This window comes from Ambystoma mexicanum, chromosome 3q (genome assembly GCF_040938575.1).
Source record: "Ambystoma mexicanum isolate Mex_15411 chromosome 3q, UKY_AmexF1_1, whole genome shotgun sequence".
In the NCBI taxonomy this organism is placed as follows: Eukaryota; Metazoa; Chordata; class Amphibia; order Caudata; family Ambystomatidae; genus Ambystoma; species Ambystoma mexicanum.
In genome coordinates, this window is record NC_090926.1 from 327090748 (window position 1) to 327110212 (window position 19465).

Here is a 19465-nt window from a genome sequence, read left to right on the forward strand (position 1 = left end):
CCATAACGAGCAGCAGGGAGAGCGGACACATTCTAGGTGCGATAGTCAATGCTCCAATAGCCAATCCATGTTGGAGGGCGGGCTGGGGGGTGGGTTTGAAGGGGAAGTGGAGCTGGGAGGGGAACAGAGTGGGCACAAGGGGACCAAGGGGGTCTGTGGGTTCACAAAATAGCTGGGTCGGGTAGCCCAGAGCTCAGGAGGGCCTGTGGGCTAACCACGCTCATCTGCATAGCCGGGGGCCAAAACGAACAGCAGGGAGAGTGGACGCACTCTAGGTGCAATAGTCAATGCTCCAATAGCCAACCCGTGTTGGAGCGCGGGCTGGGAGGCGGGAGGAGGGTTGGAAGGGGAAGTGGAGCTGGGAGGGGAATGGAGCGGGCACAAGGGGACCAAGAGGGTCTGGAGGTTCACAAAATGGATGGGTCGGGTGGCCCAGAGCTCAGAAGGGCCTGTGGGCTAACCACGCTACCTGCAGAGCCGGGGACCAAAACCCTGTAAGGTTAAAAATTAGAGTATTTTACACATTTGCTGCGCGCGTGATCCATTGGGTCCTGGAAGCTGCAGTATAAGGGTGCGCACATCACTGAATTTCAGATACATTCAAATAACGTGCACCCTTAAATGGGCCAATTTGATGCCAGTTGTAGTTGCATAGAGGGTCTGGTATGCAGCGAGGCTAGGCCCCTGGATTGGGCACTGATATTACAATTATCTGTGCGCCTGTTGGTGCATGCCAGTTCTTTTTGTCAAATTAATTGGTGTGCTATGGAGAGCATGATGGTACTGTGGTTACACAAGACCATTGGTAATTATTGTTTCAAATGCCTGCTATAAGTGCCTGAGATAGAACAGTTAGACGAATCACCATGAGGTGGTTTGACCTTGTCCGCTAAGGTTTGTTATCATCACTAGTCCTAAGGTCTTAGGATATTTTTGTCGGGCTGTATGTATGAGTGTCCATTAGTCCTGGTACTTGAGTCACTGGGTGCTGGAGGATGTTCTATTCCCATGTATATGTTGTCTTGCATTATTTTACACGGGGGTTCACATAGTCACCAGAGTCTGCCAGCTCGTGTGCTCGTTCAGACCTCTGCTGTCAGTTTGGAGTCTGAATATCCATAGTTATTCTCTTCTGAACAGGATGGCGCCCACGTCAGCTCCATGTTGTGGTGTGTTGATTTTTTCCAACATTGTCCATGTGAAGTATGAGTGTGCATGTTTTGGTAATAGAAAATGTTCCACCATCGGGGCAGTTCATTTCTTAGTAAGGATGCATGATCACTGTTCTCAGATCCTTGTTTTTACTGGTCGGGTGGTCGTGCCCACATATCTCAGGCCACAAGGGCATGTGATTAAATAAATCACATTACTGACGTTGCAATTAGTGGAGTGTTTTTGTGTCCATGGGTAATGCCACCCTATATCGATGGGTGTGCTCCTTTATGTTTGTGGGCATGTAATACTCACACACGGCATATCCCATTGGTCTAGGATTGTTCCATAGGAACTGCTGGCAATCTACTTCTGTTTCTTTGTATGGGCATACCAGAGAGTCTCTGAGATTTCTTCTGCGTTTCAGAGCAAATCTCGGACTGTCAAGGGCATACGTGCTGACATTCAGTATCTGCCAAAGTTTTAAGATTTCTCTTTTTAATCTGTTGGTTAATGGAGAGTAGCTAAGAACAGCTGTAATATTGTCCTGATTGTCTCCTCTTTTGGCATGTTGTTCCAGTGTAATTTCACATGTCTAACTCTTTTCCTACCCTTACCCTTTTAGGGTAGCAATGTGTTCATAGATTTTGTGCCAGTCAAATAGGTCGAATTTGGCTTTAAATGATCATTTTTAATTTTGGTAGCCACCCCTGATTTCCAGTTTGGGTACCAATTAATCGCTTGGAAGGTTGATATCACAAGATCGTCAAACGTGTCACTGTTCAAATGTCCACTTCTCCCACAGTTTGCACCCAAAACTTTCAAAACAGAGCATACCGGTGTCATCTTAGCCTTCAAATATAATTCTGCCCTCTTCCTTTCGACCTGGCCTCCCAAAGAGATCAGACCCAGCTCCAGATGAACAACCTCATAGAAACAGAAGGTCTCAATCACAATAGCTTTCTATCGGACTACCCCCTCGAGACAATTCTGCCATCTCAAATCCTTCATCCTCAGGGCCTCAAGGGCATATAAAATAGCCCGGGGAGAAGCACTGCTTGTAAAGGATTAATGTGCCCTCAAGGGAGTATCCTGCTGTCTTGTGGGCGTATCTATTGAAGAGTTGGGTCAGTAGTGCCGCTTTCTTCTTCTTATTTGCAATGATGTAGGAATAAGTGGACTCTGCACTCATTTCCAGCCCAAGATAAGGCTAATGATCTACATATGTCACATTTCCCAGAGAAGAGTCAAGTTTCAACCTGTTTACCTTCATGCCGGATATTAAAAGGATCTTGGTTTTTTCAATGTTAATTACATGATAATTCTGCTTTGCATATCCGGTCAGGGAGTTCCGCATAGATTTACAGCCACGAAGAGTATAATCAAAGATAACGAGGTCATCTGTTTACAGCATACATGCAACTCTCGTTTGTTCAATCCTGGGCGGGCAGTTTGAGGCAGTCAACATCCTCTCAGGAAGATTATAAATATACATGTTAAATAGCAGGGGGGGCTAGCACACAACCCTGATTGACTGCCCATGCTAAGCTTCGCTGATGAGGACAACCCTCCATCATTGTCCAAAGAACTCTAGCTCCTGTCTCTTCATGTAACCTCATGGCTATAGCCAAAACCACCCTGGGCACCCCAAACATTGTATTGTGACTGATAAGCACCCTTTTACTTCCTAGTAGCATTGGGGCCTGATTATCTAACATTTGCACCTGTGCTAAAAATTTAGCAAATGGTCTGAGCACTAGTTTTCTTGCTTAAGTAATATGGACCAGAGCAAACAGGTTTTTATTCAATCAGTATTATCTAAAACGTTTTCAATAGGACAAAAAAGAATCAAGCAAGTATTCAGAAGGCAGTACAGTAGACGGGGAGAGTGCGCATGATGTGAGTGGAGACGAAATAGCAGCTGCAGGCCAGGCCGCAGCCAGTTTGAACAATCCACATATGTGCATTGGGATAATGTTTGCAAGAGATGCCTTGGCTCATTTTGTTTTAGCTAAAGTTCGTGATTTAAAAAGGCAATCCTTTTTGTGTGAGTCTTTTAGAAGCAAATTAGTTCACCCAGACTAAATCGGTCGCTAAATCAGCCAACGTTGTTATGCGTTTGATAAGTTGCTTGTTTAAAATAACCAGATTATTGTGACATGTTTCCTCAAATATAGGAAAAACCTGGGAACAGGAAGGGAATGTTGACGTGAGGTTGCCGCTAAAATATTGGGGCTCTTTTGTGACAGGAGGTTGGTGAAGACATGAGAGCAGAGCCTCTCAGAATGCAGCCTTTTCAGGTCCAGCTCTAGAGTGACGCTGCACAGGAGGAAATGTACCCTGGGGCCATGCCCCATCCATGAACAGCGTTGCCAAGTCATGGCACCCAATAACAAGCCAAAGCCTTCAACCAGACAAGTGCGAGCACATGGCAGCTCAGACGCTGAGAGATCCATACTGTGACCGACGTTAAGGGCTGTGGGGGATGTGTTACAGACTGACCAATGAGAGAGCGTGCAGTCATAGGAAATTGATGTCCATGATTGATTGCACATGAAGAGAAAATGTTCCTTTGACAGTTAAAAAAAGGTGGTTATATGTCATGAGGGTTGCCGACATGAATATACTTCATCCTGTTATTGGTGTTCTTTTGGGTTAGCTCCGGAGCCATGATGTAAAACATAGGTGTCTCCAATGTTCCCAACTGTCGAAAATTGGAGTGGAGGTGCCATGTTAAGTTGTCAGTTACATAGTTTGCATAAGAGTTTACACTTACAGGCATTCAAAATCCTAAAGCGAGGGGTAAGTGCAGGCATCTCTAATCACTTACAGGTGAAATTGAAAAAAGGGGTGGGCTATCCTCCAAGTGCTGCAGCTGTCCGTGCTTTCTTTCCTTGGTCTAGGAAAAGCATGGACTGGCCTGGGGTGTAGGGCTGGCTGTGTTGTGTCCTCCCTCCTGGCATGGGGGCAGCTAACAGCCAAACCACCTGTGCTACTCTACACCTATCTTTAAGATCGAGAAAGGTATCAGGCATGGCAGTCATGCTAAATACTGTGTGCTGAATAGGCCTCAGGTGTAATGTACATTTCAAGAAACCCAGACAGATTCAGAACATTCTTATAGCATAATCTTAGAGTGGGACGACTTATGTGCCTGTTGTGGGTTTCAGAGCAACCCCCTGGCAGATCTGGCCCCACTCTGTAGTAAAGGAAGCGCTGGAGGCGCCAAGCCCTCGCTTTGGAGACTGCTGGAACTGTAGAAGGTCAGCCTCGGGGGGGGGGGGGGGGGCGTGGTCGAACGCCAAACAAGATGGCCACTTAGCCCCGTCGCTCTATTCCACTCACAATGAAATAAGGCATTAAAGTGGATTTCCGCTGCTTCTTTCCCCTACCTTATGACCCATTCCGGGTTTGCTGGTCCTCGCTACGGCTCTGGTGCTGATTCGCGTCCTTCTTGAGCCTCTTGTGCGCTCCGGCGCTTCCTCACAGACTGCTGCTTCCCAATGTATCCGCCCTCCGTGTGGAGACATCCGGCGTCACACGCACTGTGACATGCCTGACGATACCTGGTCGGCCCCTCCTAAGCAACATCGCCGCCACTAATGCCAGGATCATACTGCACCAATAAAAACAAAAGTGAGAGTCTCTCAGGACATAACGCTCCTCTTTTCATCTTTACGCTCATAAAAGCAACATTGTGAATTAAACGCTTTGACTGCAACCCTCTTTGGCGCGCCATTCCTCCTCACGGCATCTTAAACATTAAAATAGCACTGTCTTCAGCATTTCCTCTTAACATTTTATATATTCAAGAGTCCTATTTCTGCTTATTTACATGCTTCTTCTCAGCTAATTAAGGATTTTGTTTTATTGCAAGTCAGTCTGTACCTATATCAGCATTTCAACACTACTGCTAAATTTATGGTGACATTTCATAATGCAACAATTACCACCTTTTCGCCTGTTATCTTCAGGTCAATCCGAAATATATCTAGACCACCTGAATTATCTTTTGGCCACTACTGATTATACCTGAACTATTTTATTGACCATTACTGAATATTCCTGGATTCTTCTACGCTCTCATGCTGTGGTCAATATAAACCTATGCTGATTCTAATTCAAACATCAGAGTGTGGAGGCTCAAAGCATCACTGCTAAGACGCAGCCAATAGTGCTTCATAACTCATTCCCTTAGTTTACTCCTTATTATCCTCTGTCGTTTTCGTTTGATTTCCTTTTTTAGGATAAAGGCAGTTTGCATAATATGGACATAAAAATTGTAAACTATAGGAAATAATGTCACTTTGGCCAACCACCAGAGTCTGACCTAAATTGATAACATCATTCTGTGCTTCCCTGAAAACTACTCCTTACTTCTGCTGGAGGTGACACCACTTACTTGCCGAACAGAGCCTTCAAATCTCATATTAGTATCTTCACCTTCAATACATTCCTACCAATTTAAGTTGCCACCATGGCCACCAGTAAAAATACTCAAAAATGTGTGCCTAATACAAAAGAATCTAATACCTCATCTACTAACCTTAAGAGACCCAAAAGTGACTCACCACTTCCGTTCGGTAGCTCTGATCCAGCAATTGAAGCCATATTATCAGAAATAAGATCATTTAAACCCTTCATTGAGACCACAAATCTAAAATTGCAACAATGAGATGACAGATGGAAGGGCTCCGAAAAACAGAATGGACGAGGTGGAAAGAAGAGTCGGTCTTGTGGAGGATGTATCCCCCAAAGTGGCACAACTTGACAAGTCCATCAAAGATCTTCAGAGGCACAATGAAGATTTATAAAACTGAAGCCGACGTAACAATCTTAGAATTTCAGGTCTGCCGGAAGGCTCTGAAGGAACAAATACCATTGCATTTCTGCAAAAATTTCTACCAACCTTACTTCACTTATCCATGGAAACAGTTCTCAATATTCAACTAGCTCATAGAATTGGTCAATCATCTATCTCCACCTGTCTGCATCCATCGTCTATAACACTGATTTTGTACCTTCTTGAATACTCCCAACTCCAGCTCATCCTATCTGCTGCAAAAGAACGGAAATCCCTCATTTGGAATGGTAATAAGATATTTATTACACAAGATGTGGCCAAAAGCACGGCCCAACGCAGGAAAGCATTCTTGTCCTTTCGTCAAGCTTTGAAGCAGCTCAATATTCGGTATGGGCTATACCACCCTTGCTCTTTTAAAGTCACACATGAAGGTCGTACCGCCATGTTCGATAATCCAGCTGACCTAAGAGCATTTATACGCTCCATCAAATCTGATGGCATGGACACATCTTCTCCTGCCAGTACCTCTATTTCTTCTATTACATGAATGTGTTACCCTCTTTCGTGCTCTGTTGTATTCCACTTAATGCTTTGATTATCGTTTTATTATAACCTGGTGGGACGGGTGTCGCAGCAGCATCCTTCTTCCACTCTGAGTCCCTCGTTTTTCTTTTGACGACTCAGCAGGCATAACCCATCCCTGCAATCTTTTTCTCCCTTCTTTGTCCCTGATCCTAGTTGGATCCATATATCTGTTTTTAATTCTGCTATCCTAATAATTTTTCTATGATCAGACTCCCTATTCCCCTTCCTGATTCCCGTTGTGTCCTCCCGGAATATATGTTACTTTAATTACAACTCTATGGTACTAAATGTTTGTATCTGCAATGGTTCTAGACTATACTACTACTATTATTGAAACGTGCTACATGGACATCAAAGGCTGCAAAAACCTCATCAAAAGATGTAAGATCATTTCTCACCATAACAAATCCAATCCATCTGTAGCCTGTATACAAGAAACACATTTATCTAACAAAGAAGTATTGAAACTTAAATAGCTCTGGGTCAAAGAAATAATTTCTAGTCCGGCAGTCGCTAAGAAAAATTGAGTTGCATTTTAATTAGTGAGAAACTACCCTTCAAAATCATAGATCAGGATGCTGATGGGTATGGGTTAAGCTCTTGATTGAATTTACACATGTTTCTATTCTGAACATCTATGGTCCTACTATACCTACTATTCCTACTATACCTGATCCCAATTTTTGGGTCTCCATTAAACAAATGATACTTAAAAATAACTTCACTAACTTAATTATGTGTGGGGATGGCAATCAGGTCCTTGACCCTTTTCTGGATAGGAAATCCAGTTGTATGTTCAGAACTACCAAATCTCACAATTCCTTTCTGGGATGTTTAGCTGAAACAGGCCTTATAGACACCTGGAGGCTATCCCACCCCACCCAACTTGACTATACTTTTCATTCACCCCCACATAACACTCTCTCACGCCTTGATTATATTTTCTCTACCAAAACTCTTACAAGTTCCATTGTTGATTCTAAGATAGCTAATATAATATCAGATCATGCCCCTGTATGTACCTCCTTCAGTCTTTCAGATGTGCACAAATCTTCATCCCGTTGGAAACTTAACAACTTTCTATTACAAGATTCACAATTCATTCCTTCTGTTAAATCATTTACTCAACAGTTTTTTGTAGATAATCTCTAGACTGCCTTACATCTGTCGTGAACAATTGGGATGTGTTCAAAGTGGCCCTTAGAGGTCACATTATGGCTTTCTCAAGGAAAAAAGACTTTGCGCAGAAAACATCTGGATGACCTTTATTTCCAGTTTACTATAGCTGAGCAACTTTATTATCATAATTCTAACCCAAATAATCTCCATAGGTCATGTGCTTACACTTCCAAATCAACAACGAAATTATGACCTAGCCGCAGGGACCATTCTTAAATATAAAACAAAAATGTCCCAAACATCTAATAAAGCCGGTAAACCACTAGCCTCTTACTTGAAAATGAAACAAGATTTTTTTAAATTTCCCATATCAAAGATACATCTGGCACCTCACATCATCATCCTAATATACTAAACTGTTTTAAAAGGTTTCATGCTGATTTATACACTCCTGAGAATTCTATTCCCCATAATAATATTACTTCATTTCTTGGTAACATTAACAGATCCTCATACCCTCAATTAGATCGCTCCCACTTAGATAATGATAGCACCCTTACAGAGATCACTAGAGCCATTAAAGGCTTGGGTAAAGGTAGGCTTGGGTAAAGATAAAGCCCCAGGCCCAGATGGTCTCTCCACTGAATTTGTTGACAGTCTATCTCATTCCCCTACTCCCAAGCTTACAAATCTATTCTCTTATTTCATATCCCAAAAATCCTCATTGGGTTCTTTTTCTGAAGCCCTACTTGTACTATTCCCCAAACCTGATAAGGACCCCACACTCCCCGGCAATTACCGGCCCATTTCCCTTATCAATGTTGAGAGCAACACTTTTGCAAAGATCCTAGCTAACAGAATTGAATTCTCACTTCCTGCTCTAATAAAATCAGACCAAGTGGGGTATGTAAAAGGACGCAACATTTCTTCCAACGCAAGACTACTTTTGGATGCTATGTACTTATCGGCAAATGATAAAAAGGACAAGCAGAGTTATGCAGCCATTGTTTTAGATGCAGAAAAAGTTTTTGACCGTGTCAACTGGGATTTTATGTTTCGGTCCTTGGCACGGTTTTGGTGATAAATGTATTTCCCTTGTTAAACTCTACTCGTCCCCCAAATCCTCAATATGTATCAATGGTCTATCTTCCTCCTTCTTCCCTCTCCTCAGGGGTACTCGACAGGGCTGTCTCCTCTCACCAATCCTATACATTCTCTCCTTAGAACCGCTATTAGAATTAATTAGATCCAATAAAAATATTCCTGGAATTTCAGGAGGAGCATCTCATATTAAAATTGCAGCGTATGCTGATGACATCCTGATTCTTATTAAGAGTCCCAAACTACACGTCCCTAACTTACTCATTGTATTATATCAGTTTGTCCAAGTTTAAAGGTTATAAACTTAATAAAGAAAAATCTGAAATCATGTCTCAAACATGATATTGACCCCTTTGGTTTTAAATGGTGCAGTGCTACTATCAAGTATTTAGGTATACGTTTTGCTCCCACAATTCTTGATACTATAAAACTCAATACCCAATCTTTGTTGGATATACTTAGAGATCCAACCTCTAGATGGTCCCCCCTTTACCTCTCATTGTGGGGAAGGCTTGACACAATTAAAATGATGCTTTCACCAATTGTTTTATAATATTTGCAACTCCTTTCTTTCCCTATATCTCCTTCCTTTTTAAAATCTACTCTATCCTGCTTAATTTCCTCTGGGGTTCCGGGAAGAGTAAAAGAATTGCTTTAGCCAAACTGAAAGCGCCCTATGATAAGGGTGGGGTTAAGTTTCCAGATTTTATATTATATCACTCTGCCTTTCTCCTGAAACAATCTCGATGTTGGTTTGCATGTCCTGGAGTAAGACACTCCCACATGGTGTACTTTAGAGAAACATCTGGTCCATCCCTTTGAAATTGCTGATCTTATCTATATATTTAGTCATTCCTCCTCGGCTATCTCTGACCCCATTAAAGCTTCCATTTCAGCCCTACAAACCTTTCTCTTTCCACATACAAAAACACCCAAAAAATTTCTCTCCCCTTTACTATGGCACAACAAGAAAATTGTGATTAATAAAAGAGCCTTGAATCGGAAATTCTGTTTGAAAAAGGGCATTAGATTTATATAACAAATCATAGACGGCCCCTCCATTCTTTCTTTTCGGCAATTTAAATACCTATTCTCCATTTCTAACACTGATTTTAATTTCTATAACAAATTAGTCCACTCTTGTTTGGATGCACTTCATAATCTTTCTAATGATATTCTCACTCCTGATGCCTTCAGACTACTGCAGTTAACCATGCTCTCCGATATCAAGGCTTCCAAATTTTACAGTATTCTCACCTCATCCTTTAAGGTATGCTCTGTGCATTTAAAAAGGGGAAATTACTTTGGTTACACTTTTGATGACCACACATGGTCCCTTCTTTTCTCCAAAATTAAAAACATATCTGTGTCAGCTAATATTACGCAACATTTTTTCTTCTTTATACATAGACCGTTTATCACACCAGTTAAATTATCAAAATCTAAGTTAGACAACAATGATAAATGTTGATCATGTGGCTTTGCTCCAGCCTCATATGAACATATGTTTTTTAACTGCTCCTTTACTTTCAGGTTCTGGCAAGATGAATGGAAATACATTAAACTTATTCTTTTTTGTGGATGTCCCATTATCTTTTCTAAATATTGTTTTGGGAAGCCTTATTGTCACTACCAACTTGCCACCTGATGCTGCCAAACTATATGATCTACTCATCATTATTGCACTGAAAATTATAATTGGAAAGACTTTCGTTCCTTATCTGTTGGGGTTTGGTGGAATAACATCTGTCACATACAAAGAATGGAACTATGTATGGCAAACAATTTAAACTGTATACCTAAGTATAACGCTAAATTCGTCATTTTTCATTCGCTATTTAGATTGCTTTAATGTGACTACGCATGGAACGTGAAGCCCCACATGGATGTTCAATTCTTCGATGTTCTATAATGTACCTTCTTATAAGTTATGCCTGATACCATATAGACTGCGTTCATGAAACTTTAAGTACCATATCGTCTTCATTTATTTCCCTATAGCTCCCTCCTCTTTCTTTCGTATCGTGTCTGTACTTTATTAGTCTCTTTGTTTGTCTTTCCCCATTTACCTTCTAGCTTTGCAGTATCCTTCGTTGCAATTTCTCCCACAGTATTTTGTTCCATATCTTTTAACTTTAACTAAATTGATTACTGTTTTTGTTCTAAAAGTTCGGAAAAGTTTCTGGAAATTTATTATGTTCCTTCATTTGCGTTTTCTTTTTATATAATCGATGGATAACTGCACTGTGTTGATAGATACATTATTGTTATATTATACAAATTCTAATAAAAAGTTACTAAAATTAAAAAGAAGGTTAGCTCGTCTCTTTTGTAATCAGTGTTTTTGACATGTTGGTTCTCTCTCTCCTGCGCTATCATCTATGTGTCCTGATCTTTGCTCTCTGCATTTCTTTCTCTCACTCGCTTTCTCTTTATTCATCTTTCTACCCATACTCTATGTTTTTATCACTTTTCCTCCTCTGTCATCCACCTGTTTTCTCTCCGCCTCTACCTTTATCTGCTCTGTCCATCCCACTGTCTCTCCACCCCACTCTTCCTTTTCTTCTTTGCTTCACCTTTTATTCCTCTACATCTCTGGCTCCTCATCTGCCCCACTTTTCTCCCCTACATTGCCTCTGTCTGCCTGCCATCACTATCTCTCCCTGCTTGATCATCCCATCTTTGACTCTCCTCTCTGACTATCTCTCATCTCACTCTTTCACTCTCTTCTAAATGGCTTGACGTTTCCTCCTGGCTGTCCCTTCTTCCTCTTCTCTAATAGGAATACCTCACCCGGTACGGCTGGATCGCTCCTGTGATCTGGGATGAAGGTGTTTCCGACGAGTCATCCCCAGCAACTGGTGTAGACAAAGCCCCGAGCGATGTGTCTCACGTTATCATTGAGGATGAACCTCCCAAGAACTTGAAGGACATGCACCTGACAAAGTCAAAGATCCATTCAATGTTCACAGAATCCTTGAAACATTTCCAAAAAGACAACGGCCTACCAGTCTCTGGAATCCTGGATGAGCCAACCAAAGCAGCCATGAATACGCCAAGGTGCGGCGTTCCAGACCATGAAGCTGATGGTGGCCTGAGCAATGACACATCGGGTTCCAATGACACAGAAATATCAAGCCCAGGTGGAGGTGCCACCCCCACTGACCACACAAATGGTGCAGCAGGTACCAACAGTAGATTGCGGAGAAGGCGATCCCTGACCAGCCTTCTAGGAGTTCACAGCTATAAGCGGGAGAATGCAGAACCGAGCAGCTCTCTTGGGTTCTCCAAGCGCACCTTGACCTGGCGCCTCATGGGTGAAGGGTACAGCATGCAGCTGAGTATCGAGCAGCAGAGGAGCATTCTGAACATGGCATTTCGCATATGGAGTGAGGTGATCCCGCTGCAGTTCCAGGAAGATAATATGTCCACAGACATCGACATCAGAGTGGGCTTTGGCACAGGTAAGGGTGAAACAATATTAAGTGTACACATAGGGGTGCCACAAACAGAGGTTCACCAGATTGTCCTGATAACAGCAGATCTAGCATCATGGACCGGAGGTAACATGTCGCCCATCACCCATCCCCTCACTCAACAGCAGAAATCCTTATGCTGGAATGGGCTGTAATAGATGTGGCTCTCTGTGGGTTAATTGTCTGCAAGCATGGCGGATCTGCAATGTCCTGTTTGAGAGTAAGGCTATCTGACATTCTTCATTTTACTGAAAGGTGGCTTCAATTTAATTGAAATACTGAACACATTTGGCATATCAGTGTCTTTGGCTGGACTCTGGTGTCTGAAATGGTGTGGGCAAAGCATTCAAAGTGGCCTTGCATGAGCTGAGAGTTTTCACGATGCAGTGCCTGTCTGTGCTACACTGTGTCAAGAGTTCGATTGTTCTCCTCTTGCATGGGGGGTCCTACACTAGTGTTTCATCTTGGAAAGTTCTCAACATGCTGGATATTTTTGATGAGGTTTGTTTAGAGTCTGTGAAGCACAAGGACCATGGAAGACAATCCAAAGGGCATTGCTCCGTATTAATGCACACACGCCTTCATGGGTGCCGTAAGCTCTTCAATGTTTGGAGCCAGAATTTAACTAACTGGTGAAAGGTACTCTTAATCAAGGTCGAGTTTTGAGAAGGGTGTGATGTGACTGCCTCTCATTCAACAGCTGCGTCTCTGGAGCTTCCTGCCAATTGCACACTCCATTATTTAGCTGAAATATCGGGCACTCTATCACCACCGTAGTGGTCCCCTGGCGTTCTGGCAGATCTGAAAAGGAAAGAGGGTGGGATGGGTTAGTGAGGTTTAGCGGAAAAAAGAGCAAGAGGGCTGTGATGTGCTGTTGGCAGCCTCAGTTTGGTTAATACCGTTGGCTGAGCTTAGGTGTGCTTTTCGGTTGGCAGCCGTCATGTGTTTTTGTGTAAGGCTATGTGTGTTATGTTTTGTTGTTGCTATGTAGTGAAGTGTGTGAGGTTTTTAGTACTTTGGAGGTGTGGTTGTGTTTGTGTAGAATGTCAGAGGTGTATGCAGAGCGGTGAGATTGTTTAGTGAGGTTGGTTAGTGGCATTGCTATTTAGAAGCGATGTATGCTAATCTTCACAATCCTGTCTAGATGTGGTGCAGTACTAATCCTCACAATTCTTTCTGGATGTTACGCAAGCTAATATTACAATTCTGTTTAGATGTGACGCAATGCTAATCTTCACAATTCTGTCTAGCTATGACACACGCTAGTATTACAATTCTGTCTAGATGTGACGCAATGCTAATCTTCCCAATTCTGTCTAGATTTGACGCAATGCTAATCTTCGCAGTTCTGTCTAGATGTGATGAAACGTTAATCTTTATGATTCTGTTTAGATGTGACGCAATGTTAATCTTCACATTTCTGTCTAGTTGTTTCGTAATGCTGATCTTCACAATTCTGTCTGGATATGATGCAAGGTAGTATTACTGTTCTTTCTAGATCAAGCAAATCTTCACAATGCGGTCGAGATATGACGCAAGCTAGTATTACAGTTCTGTCTAGATATGACATAATGCTAATCTTCACAATTCTGTTTAATTGTGACGCTGGCTCAAATATTTAATTTTATTTGGACTAGCTAGCAGAGAGCATAGTCTACCCAGTTTTGAGATATTGCTCACTAACAGCTATCTTGATGTGAGAGATCTGGCACAAACAGGCTAAATGCTGCTATCTGGCAAAATCAGGCTATCCGGCACAATCAGGCTAAATGTGAATTGCTGCTATCTGGCACAATTGGGCTAATTGCGAAATGCTGCTATTTGGCACCATCATGTTATCTGGCACAATGAGGCTAAGTGCAAAATGCTGCCATCTGGCATAGTCCGGATATCTGCCACAATCAGGTTGTCTGTCACAATCAGCTTAAATGTTACATTATGTTAGGATATTTATACTGCGCACTACCACTGCCGGAGTGGTCCCCTGGCGCTCTGGCAGATCTGAAGTTAAGAGTGTAGGATCGGTTAGTAGGTTCTAGCGGGATAGAGGAAGAGCGAGATTTGAGGTGTTCTGTTGGCAGCTTCAGTTCGGTTAGCGCCATTCGCTGAGCATGGGTGTGGTTTCTGGATCAGTGGGCTCCCATGTGCTGTTGTGCGATACTATGTGTGGTTTGCTTTGTTGTTGCAGTGAAGTGCTTGCAGTTTCCGGTGCAGGAGAGTGTTTGTGTTTGTTTAGTGCTTGAGAGGCATGTACCAAGAGTTGAGGTTTTAGCGGTTGAGTTAGTGGGGTTATCTCGTTATTTTGGGCATCTGTCTTGTGTTTCTTTCTATGGTCTTGCTGTCTGTTGGAGCATTCCCCTGTGGTTCATTCACCCGGTTCTGCGCAAGGTGGTGGCCTATATCTGAGGCTGTCTAGTGTTCTGTGGGAGGTACCACACCAGTCTCCACCACCCAGGGTCGAGATTGCTAAGGTCATCAGTTGTTTTTGGTCATAAGAGTACTCTGTCTGGCATCGTCTCCCTTTGTTCCTAGGGGGTGGTGTCCTCCCTATTGGTTCTAAGCACTCCCTCTCCTTTCGGGTGTTAGTGTTTAGTGCTCCTTCTTCTCTAGCAACGATCCCTGTCCCTTGGGTTTAGCCTAGCGAGGCAGCTTGGCTTTGAAGGCACTGGATTAATTCTGGTTCTGTGGCGAAGAGCCAGTTTTTGAGTAGTTTCCTGATTTTTAGGTGGTCCTTTATATTTCAGATGTCTTTCGGGAGAGTCTTACAAGATTTTGCTGCCACGTGAGAGGAGGGTCCCCCTAGCTTTTTCTGTGTGTAAGGTTTTGGATCAAGGCAGATGTTGTTGTATTATCTGAGTGTTCTGGTCGGTAGGTGAATTGTTATTTTCTTTTGTAGGAGTTCTGCCCCTTGGCCGTGCATTGCTCTGTGCGTTATGCACATTGTTTTGAATGTGATTCATTGTTTGACTGGAAGCCAGTGTAACATTTTTAGCGCTGGGGTGATGTGGTCTCTTCGTGATAGTTTGAGGAGAAATCTGGCCGCTGCGTTTTGGATATGTTGCAGTTTCTTCGGTAGGTGTTCTGGCATTCCAAGGTATAGGCTTTTGGCGTAGTCAACTCTTGACATGATTGTCAGTGTCTCTTGAGTGAAAGACAGGAATGGTAGGTTTATTTTTACAGAGTGTAGGAGGAAAAAACATTTCTTGATTATTGCATTTACTTGTGGTTCTAATGTTAGTGCGTTGTCCATTAGGATTCTTATGTTTTTGACTATTTTCGATGGTGCAGCTGCTGTTCCTAGTTCTGTGGTCCATGGGACATAAGTGTTATTTTCCCGGTTTTTGGATATAATCATGATTTCTGTCCTGCTTGGGTTGATTCTTAGGCTGTATGTGTTCATCCAGTCGTAGAGTTCTTTGAGACATTCTCCCAGCGTTGTGTTCTCTTCTTGTGTATCTTCAATTTTATAGATGGTTTGTGTGTCGTCTGCGTAGTTGTAGCACATGAGGTTGTGTTTTTTGATGATCTTGATTAGCAGAGCCAGGTAGATGTTGAAGAACAGTGGGGATAGGGATGATCCTTGTGGTACTCCACAGTCGGTGTTCTGTAGAGCGGATGTGAAGGGTTTTATCCAGATAGTTTCTGTTCTATTTGCAAGGAATTATTTTATCCAGGGTAGGGATAGGGCTGTTATTCCTATTTCTTCTATTCTCTTAATGAGGATGTCATGGTTGACTGTGTCGAAAGCTGCAATGAGGTCTTGCAGAGTTTATGCCAGAGTCTGCGTCTGTCTTTAAGCCATTCCAAATAGATAGGAGTGCCGTTTCTGTTCCCCTCGTCGGTGTAAAGCCGACTTGCACCTGGTCCAGCAGCTGGTGTTTTTCTACATGTTATTGTGTTAGTTTGTAGATGCAGGTTTCTAATAGTTTTGCTGGTTAGGGAATGTATGAAATCAGTCTGTAGTTGCAGAGGTCTTCCAGGTCTCCTCCCGTGTCCTTGAGGAGTAGTTTGATGTGCAAAGATTTGAATGATTGCAGTACTTTCCCTGTTGTGAGTGATAGATTAAGAAGGTTTCTGTAGTGTCCCAGTGGTGCGCCCTTTGTGAGGATGGATTTGTAAAGGTCTGGGGGGGCAGAGGTCCATGGGGGATCTTGCTTTATTGCTATGTCTTTCCAGCTTGACGAATGTCTCTACTGGTATTTGTGGGAAGGTTTAGAGTTTATACTGTGGTTTCTTGTTTGGTGGGATTGGTTGTATGTTTGGGTTTACCGGTCTGCTTTGTATAATTTGATGGATGTCCCTGATTTCTTTTTTTGAAGTGGTTTGCTAGGTCGTTGCATAGTTTCTGGGAAGGTACCACGGTGTTGTTGAATCTGGGTTTGTTCCTCATTTCATTTATGATGTTGAACAATTCTTTTTGGGTGTGGGCGGATTTGGTGATTCTGCTGTCGTAGTTTTTCTTTTTGGCTTTTTGAATTTCTTTTTTGTAAGATCGGATCAGTCATTGGAATTGTGCTCTCTTTGTTTGGTCGTATTCTTTCCTCCATTCCAGTTCCATTGTGCTGAGTATTGGGGTAAACCATTTTGCCATTGGTCTCTTTCGTGAAGGGGTGAAAGGTTTTTTAGGGGAGATGCCTTCAATTCTTTCAGCAATCTATTTGTGAAGTAGCTCTGTTTTTCCGTCGAGATCAGCTTTGTCCAGGTTAGTGGTAGTTGTTTTTGTGAGTTTGTTATATTAAGTTGCTTGCTTTGACGGCTTTCCAGTTTCATTTTGTGATAGTTGGGAGTTTATCGGGCTGCTTGGCTGCTTTGGTTGGTAGCATGATCACAAACAGGATGATGAGGTGGTCACTCCAGAGTATCTGTATTGACGGTGCAGTGGCGATTAGATGTCCCTCTGTGTGTGTTGCTCCTTTGACCAATTTAATGGCTTTTAGTTGTTCAATTAGCGATTTATTTGAGTTTGCGTTTTCTTCTTGAAGTCCCAGAGGATTATCAGATGTTCATGTTGGATGGCTATGTTGGTGATGGCTTCTTTGAAGTTGTCAACGAAAGTTGCGTCGTATGTCGGTGGTCGGTAAATCAGTATGAATGTTATGTTTGTTTTTGGGTTTACTTCCAAGTGAAGGCCTATGGATTCACAGTTTTTGATGTTTAGTGGTTTGTCTGTTTTTATTTTCAGGTGTTCCTTGAAAGGTATTGCAAGACCTCCTCCTTTATTTCCTTTTCAGTTTAACTGTGCACTTGAAGTTGTCGGGCATCCAACCATATTTCTGTGATGAATAGGATGTCGATGTGGTCCTCGCAGAGCAGGTTGTATATCTCTGTGGTGTGTTTTAACATTGACCTTGCATTGATTAGGTTGCAGTGGATTTTTTGGCTTAGTTTTGTTTGTCTTTTAATAGCAGTTTGTCTTGCATTGGTTTGTTCCCATGTTGCTCTCATTGGGTGATGGTGGTTCAGTCATGACTGTGTCGTCGTTGAGTAGGTCTGCTAGGTTAAGTATTGGGTACTTATTTTCTTCAGGTTCCTCCTCTATATTTTGTTGTAGTTGAAGGAGGTGTCCTCGTGTTTTTGTGATAAATGGGGTGAGGGCGTCGATTTTGTTCATATTCCTTCTGGGTGTTGCTGTTCTTTTCTGCGCAGCTCCATTTTTTTGTTGGTCCGCCTCGCAACGTTGGTCGAATTGACTTGTTCCAGTGAGTTGTTGGTCGCGAGGTATGGTGTTAAATATAAAGATTTTTCTCTTCTTTTGGCGTTTGTTCTGTTCCTAATCCAGCTTGTCTTTTGCGTGGTCCTCTTCGTTTTCGGGGCATGTTGTGTTCCTTCGTGGTAGGTTGTTTTAGGCGTTGTGTTACGTTTGGGTTGTCTGTGCTTTCCTGGTTGGATTGTGACGGTTCTTGGCTTCCTTACGTTCGTGATTATAGACGTAATAGTTTAGCGTCGGGTGGTCTTATGGCTTGGTATGTCAGGTGATTGGGGGGAGGGTGGGAAGGCTGGGGTCCTTGCCTTACTGTTGGATTTATTAGGGGAGGCCTGGGGAGGTCCTAGGCTTGATGGGATTCAAGCTTATTGTTGGGGTTTCTGGTTATCTCTATAAGGGTATGTCTAGTTTTAGATATAGTAGTCAATGAGCAAGACCTTTCACTTTATTTTCTTTTTTTTCTAGACAGTAGGGAGAGGCTCAAGTTTCAGAGCACAGTAGTTATAGAGAAAGTGACATTCCAAGATTCGAGTTTTCTAGGTAGTTGAACTATGGTTATCAGGCACAGTCGGGCTACCCAGTACAGTTCAGGCTAAATGCCAATTGTGGCTCTTGGACTCGGTCAGGCTAAATTTGATATAGAGTCTCTGGCACAATCAGGCTGAATGCGAGATGAGGCAATATGGCACAGTCAGGTTATCTGGCAGAAATCCTGCTAGTTGTGGGATGGGGCTATCCAGCACAAGTAGGTTAAAAGTGGAATGAGGCTATCTGGCACAATCAGGCTATCTGGCACAGTAGGACTACCTGGCACAATTGGGCTATCTGGCACAGATGGGCTATCTGGCACAGTCAGGTCAAAAGTGAAATGCTGCTATCTGGGCTAATCCAGTAGTCTTGCAAATTAGGCTTGTCTGGCAAAACGTAGGCTATATGGCACAGTCAGTGTAAATGTGAGATGCTGCTGTTTGGCACAGTTAGGCTAAATGTTGAGTGTTACTATCTTGAATCAATCAGTTCATCTTACACAATTAGGCTATCTAGCACAGTTAGACTATCTGGTACAATCAGGCTAAATGTTAAAGTCTGCTATCTGGCACGATTTGGTAATCTGGCACAATCTGGCTGTTTGGTGCAATCTGGCTATAGGGCACAATCTGGCTGTTTGGTGCAATCTGGCTATAGGGCACGATCTGGCTGTCTGGCACAATCTGGCTATCTGGCACAATCAGGCTACCTGGCACAATCAGGCTAACTGAAATGCTATCTGGCGCAGTACAAACAGGCTACCTGGCACAATTAGGCAATATGGCAAAATCAGGCTACCAGGCACAATCAGGCTACCTGGCACAATCAGGCTACCTGGCACAATCAGGCTAAATGTGAAATGCTGCTATCCGGCACAATCAGGCTATCTGGCACAGTTAGTCTACCTGGCACAATTAGGCTACCTCGAACAATCAGGCTAAATGTGAAATGCTGCTATCTGGCACAATCAGGCTGTCTGGCACAATTAGGCTATCT

General features: G+C 42.8%; 1 protein-coding gene across 1 annotated transcript in view; it reads left to right on the forward strand.

The window, feature by feature from the left end:
- LOC138582539 (matrix metalloproteinase-21-like) overlaps nt 1-19465 on the forward strand; it is a 205475-nt gene that overhangs the window by 151808 nt on the left and 34202 nt on the right. Inside the window, exon 3 of the mRNA XM_069653910.1 lies at nt 11544-12225. Coding sequence (XP_069510011.1) covers nt 11544-12225 — 682 coding nt within the window. The remainder of the gene's footprint in view (nt 1-11543; nt 12226-19465) is intronic.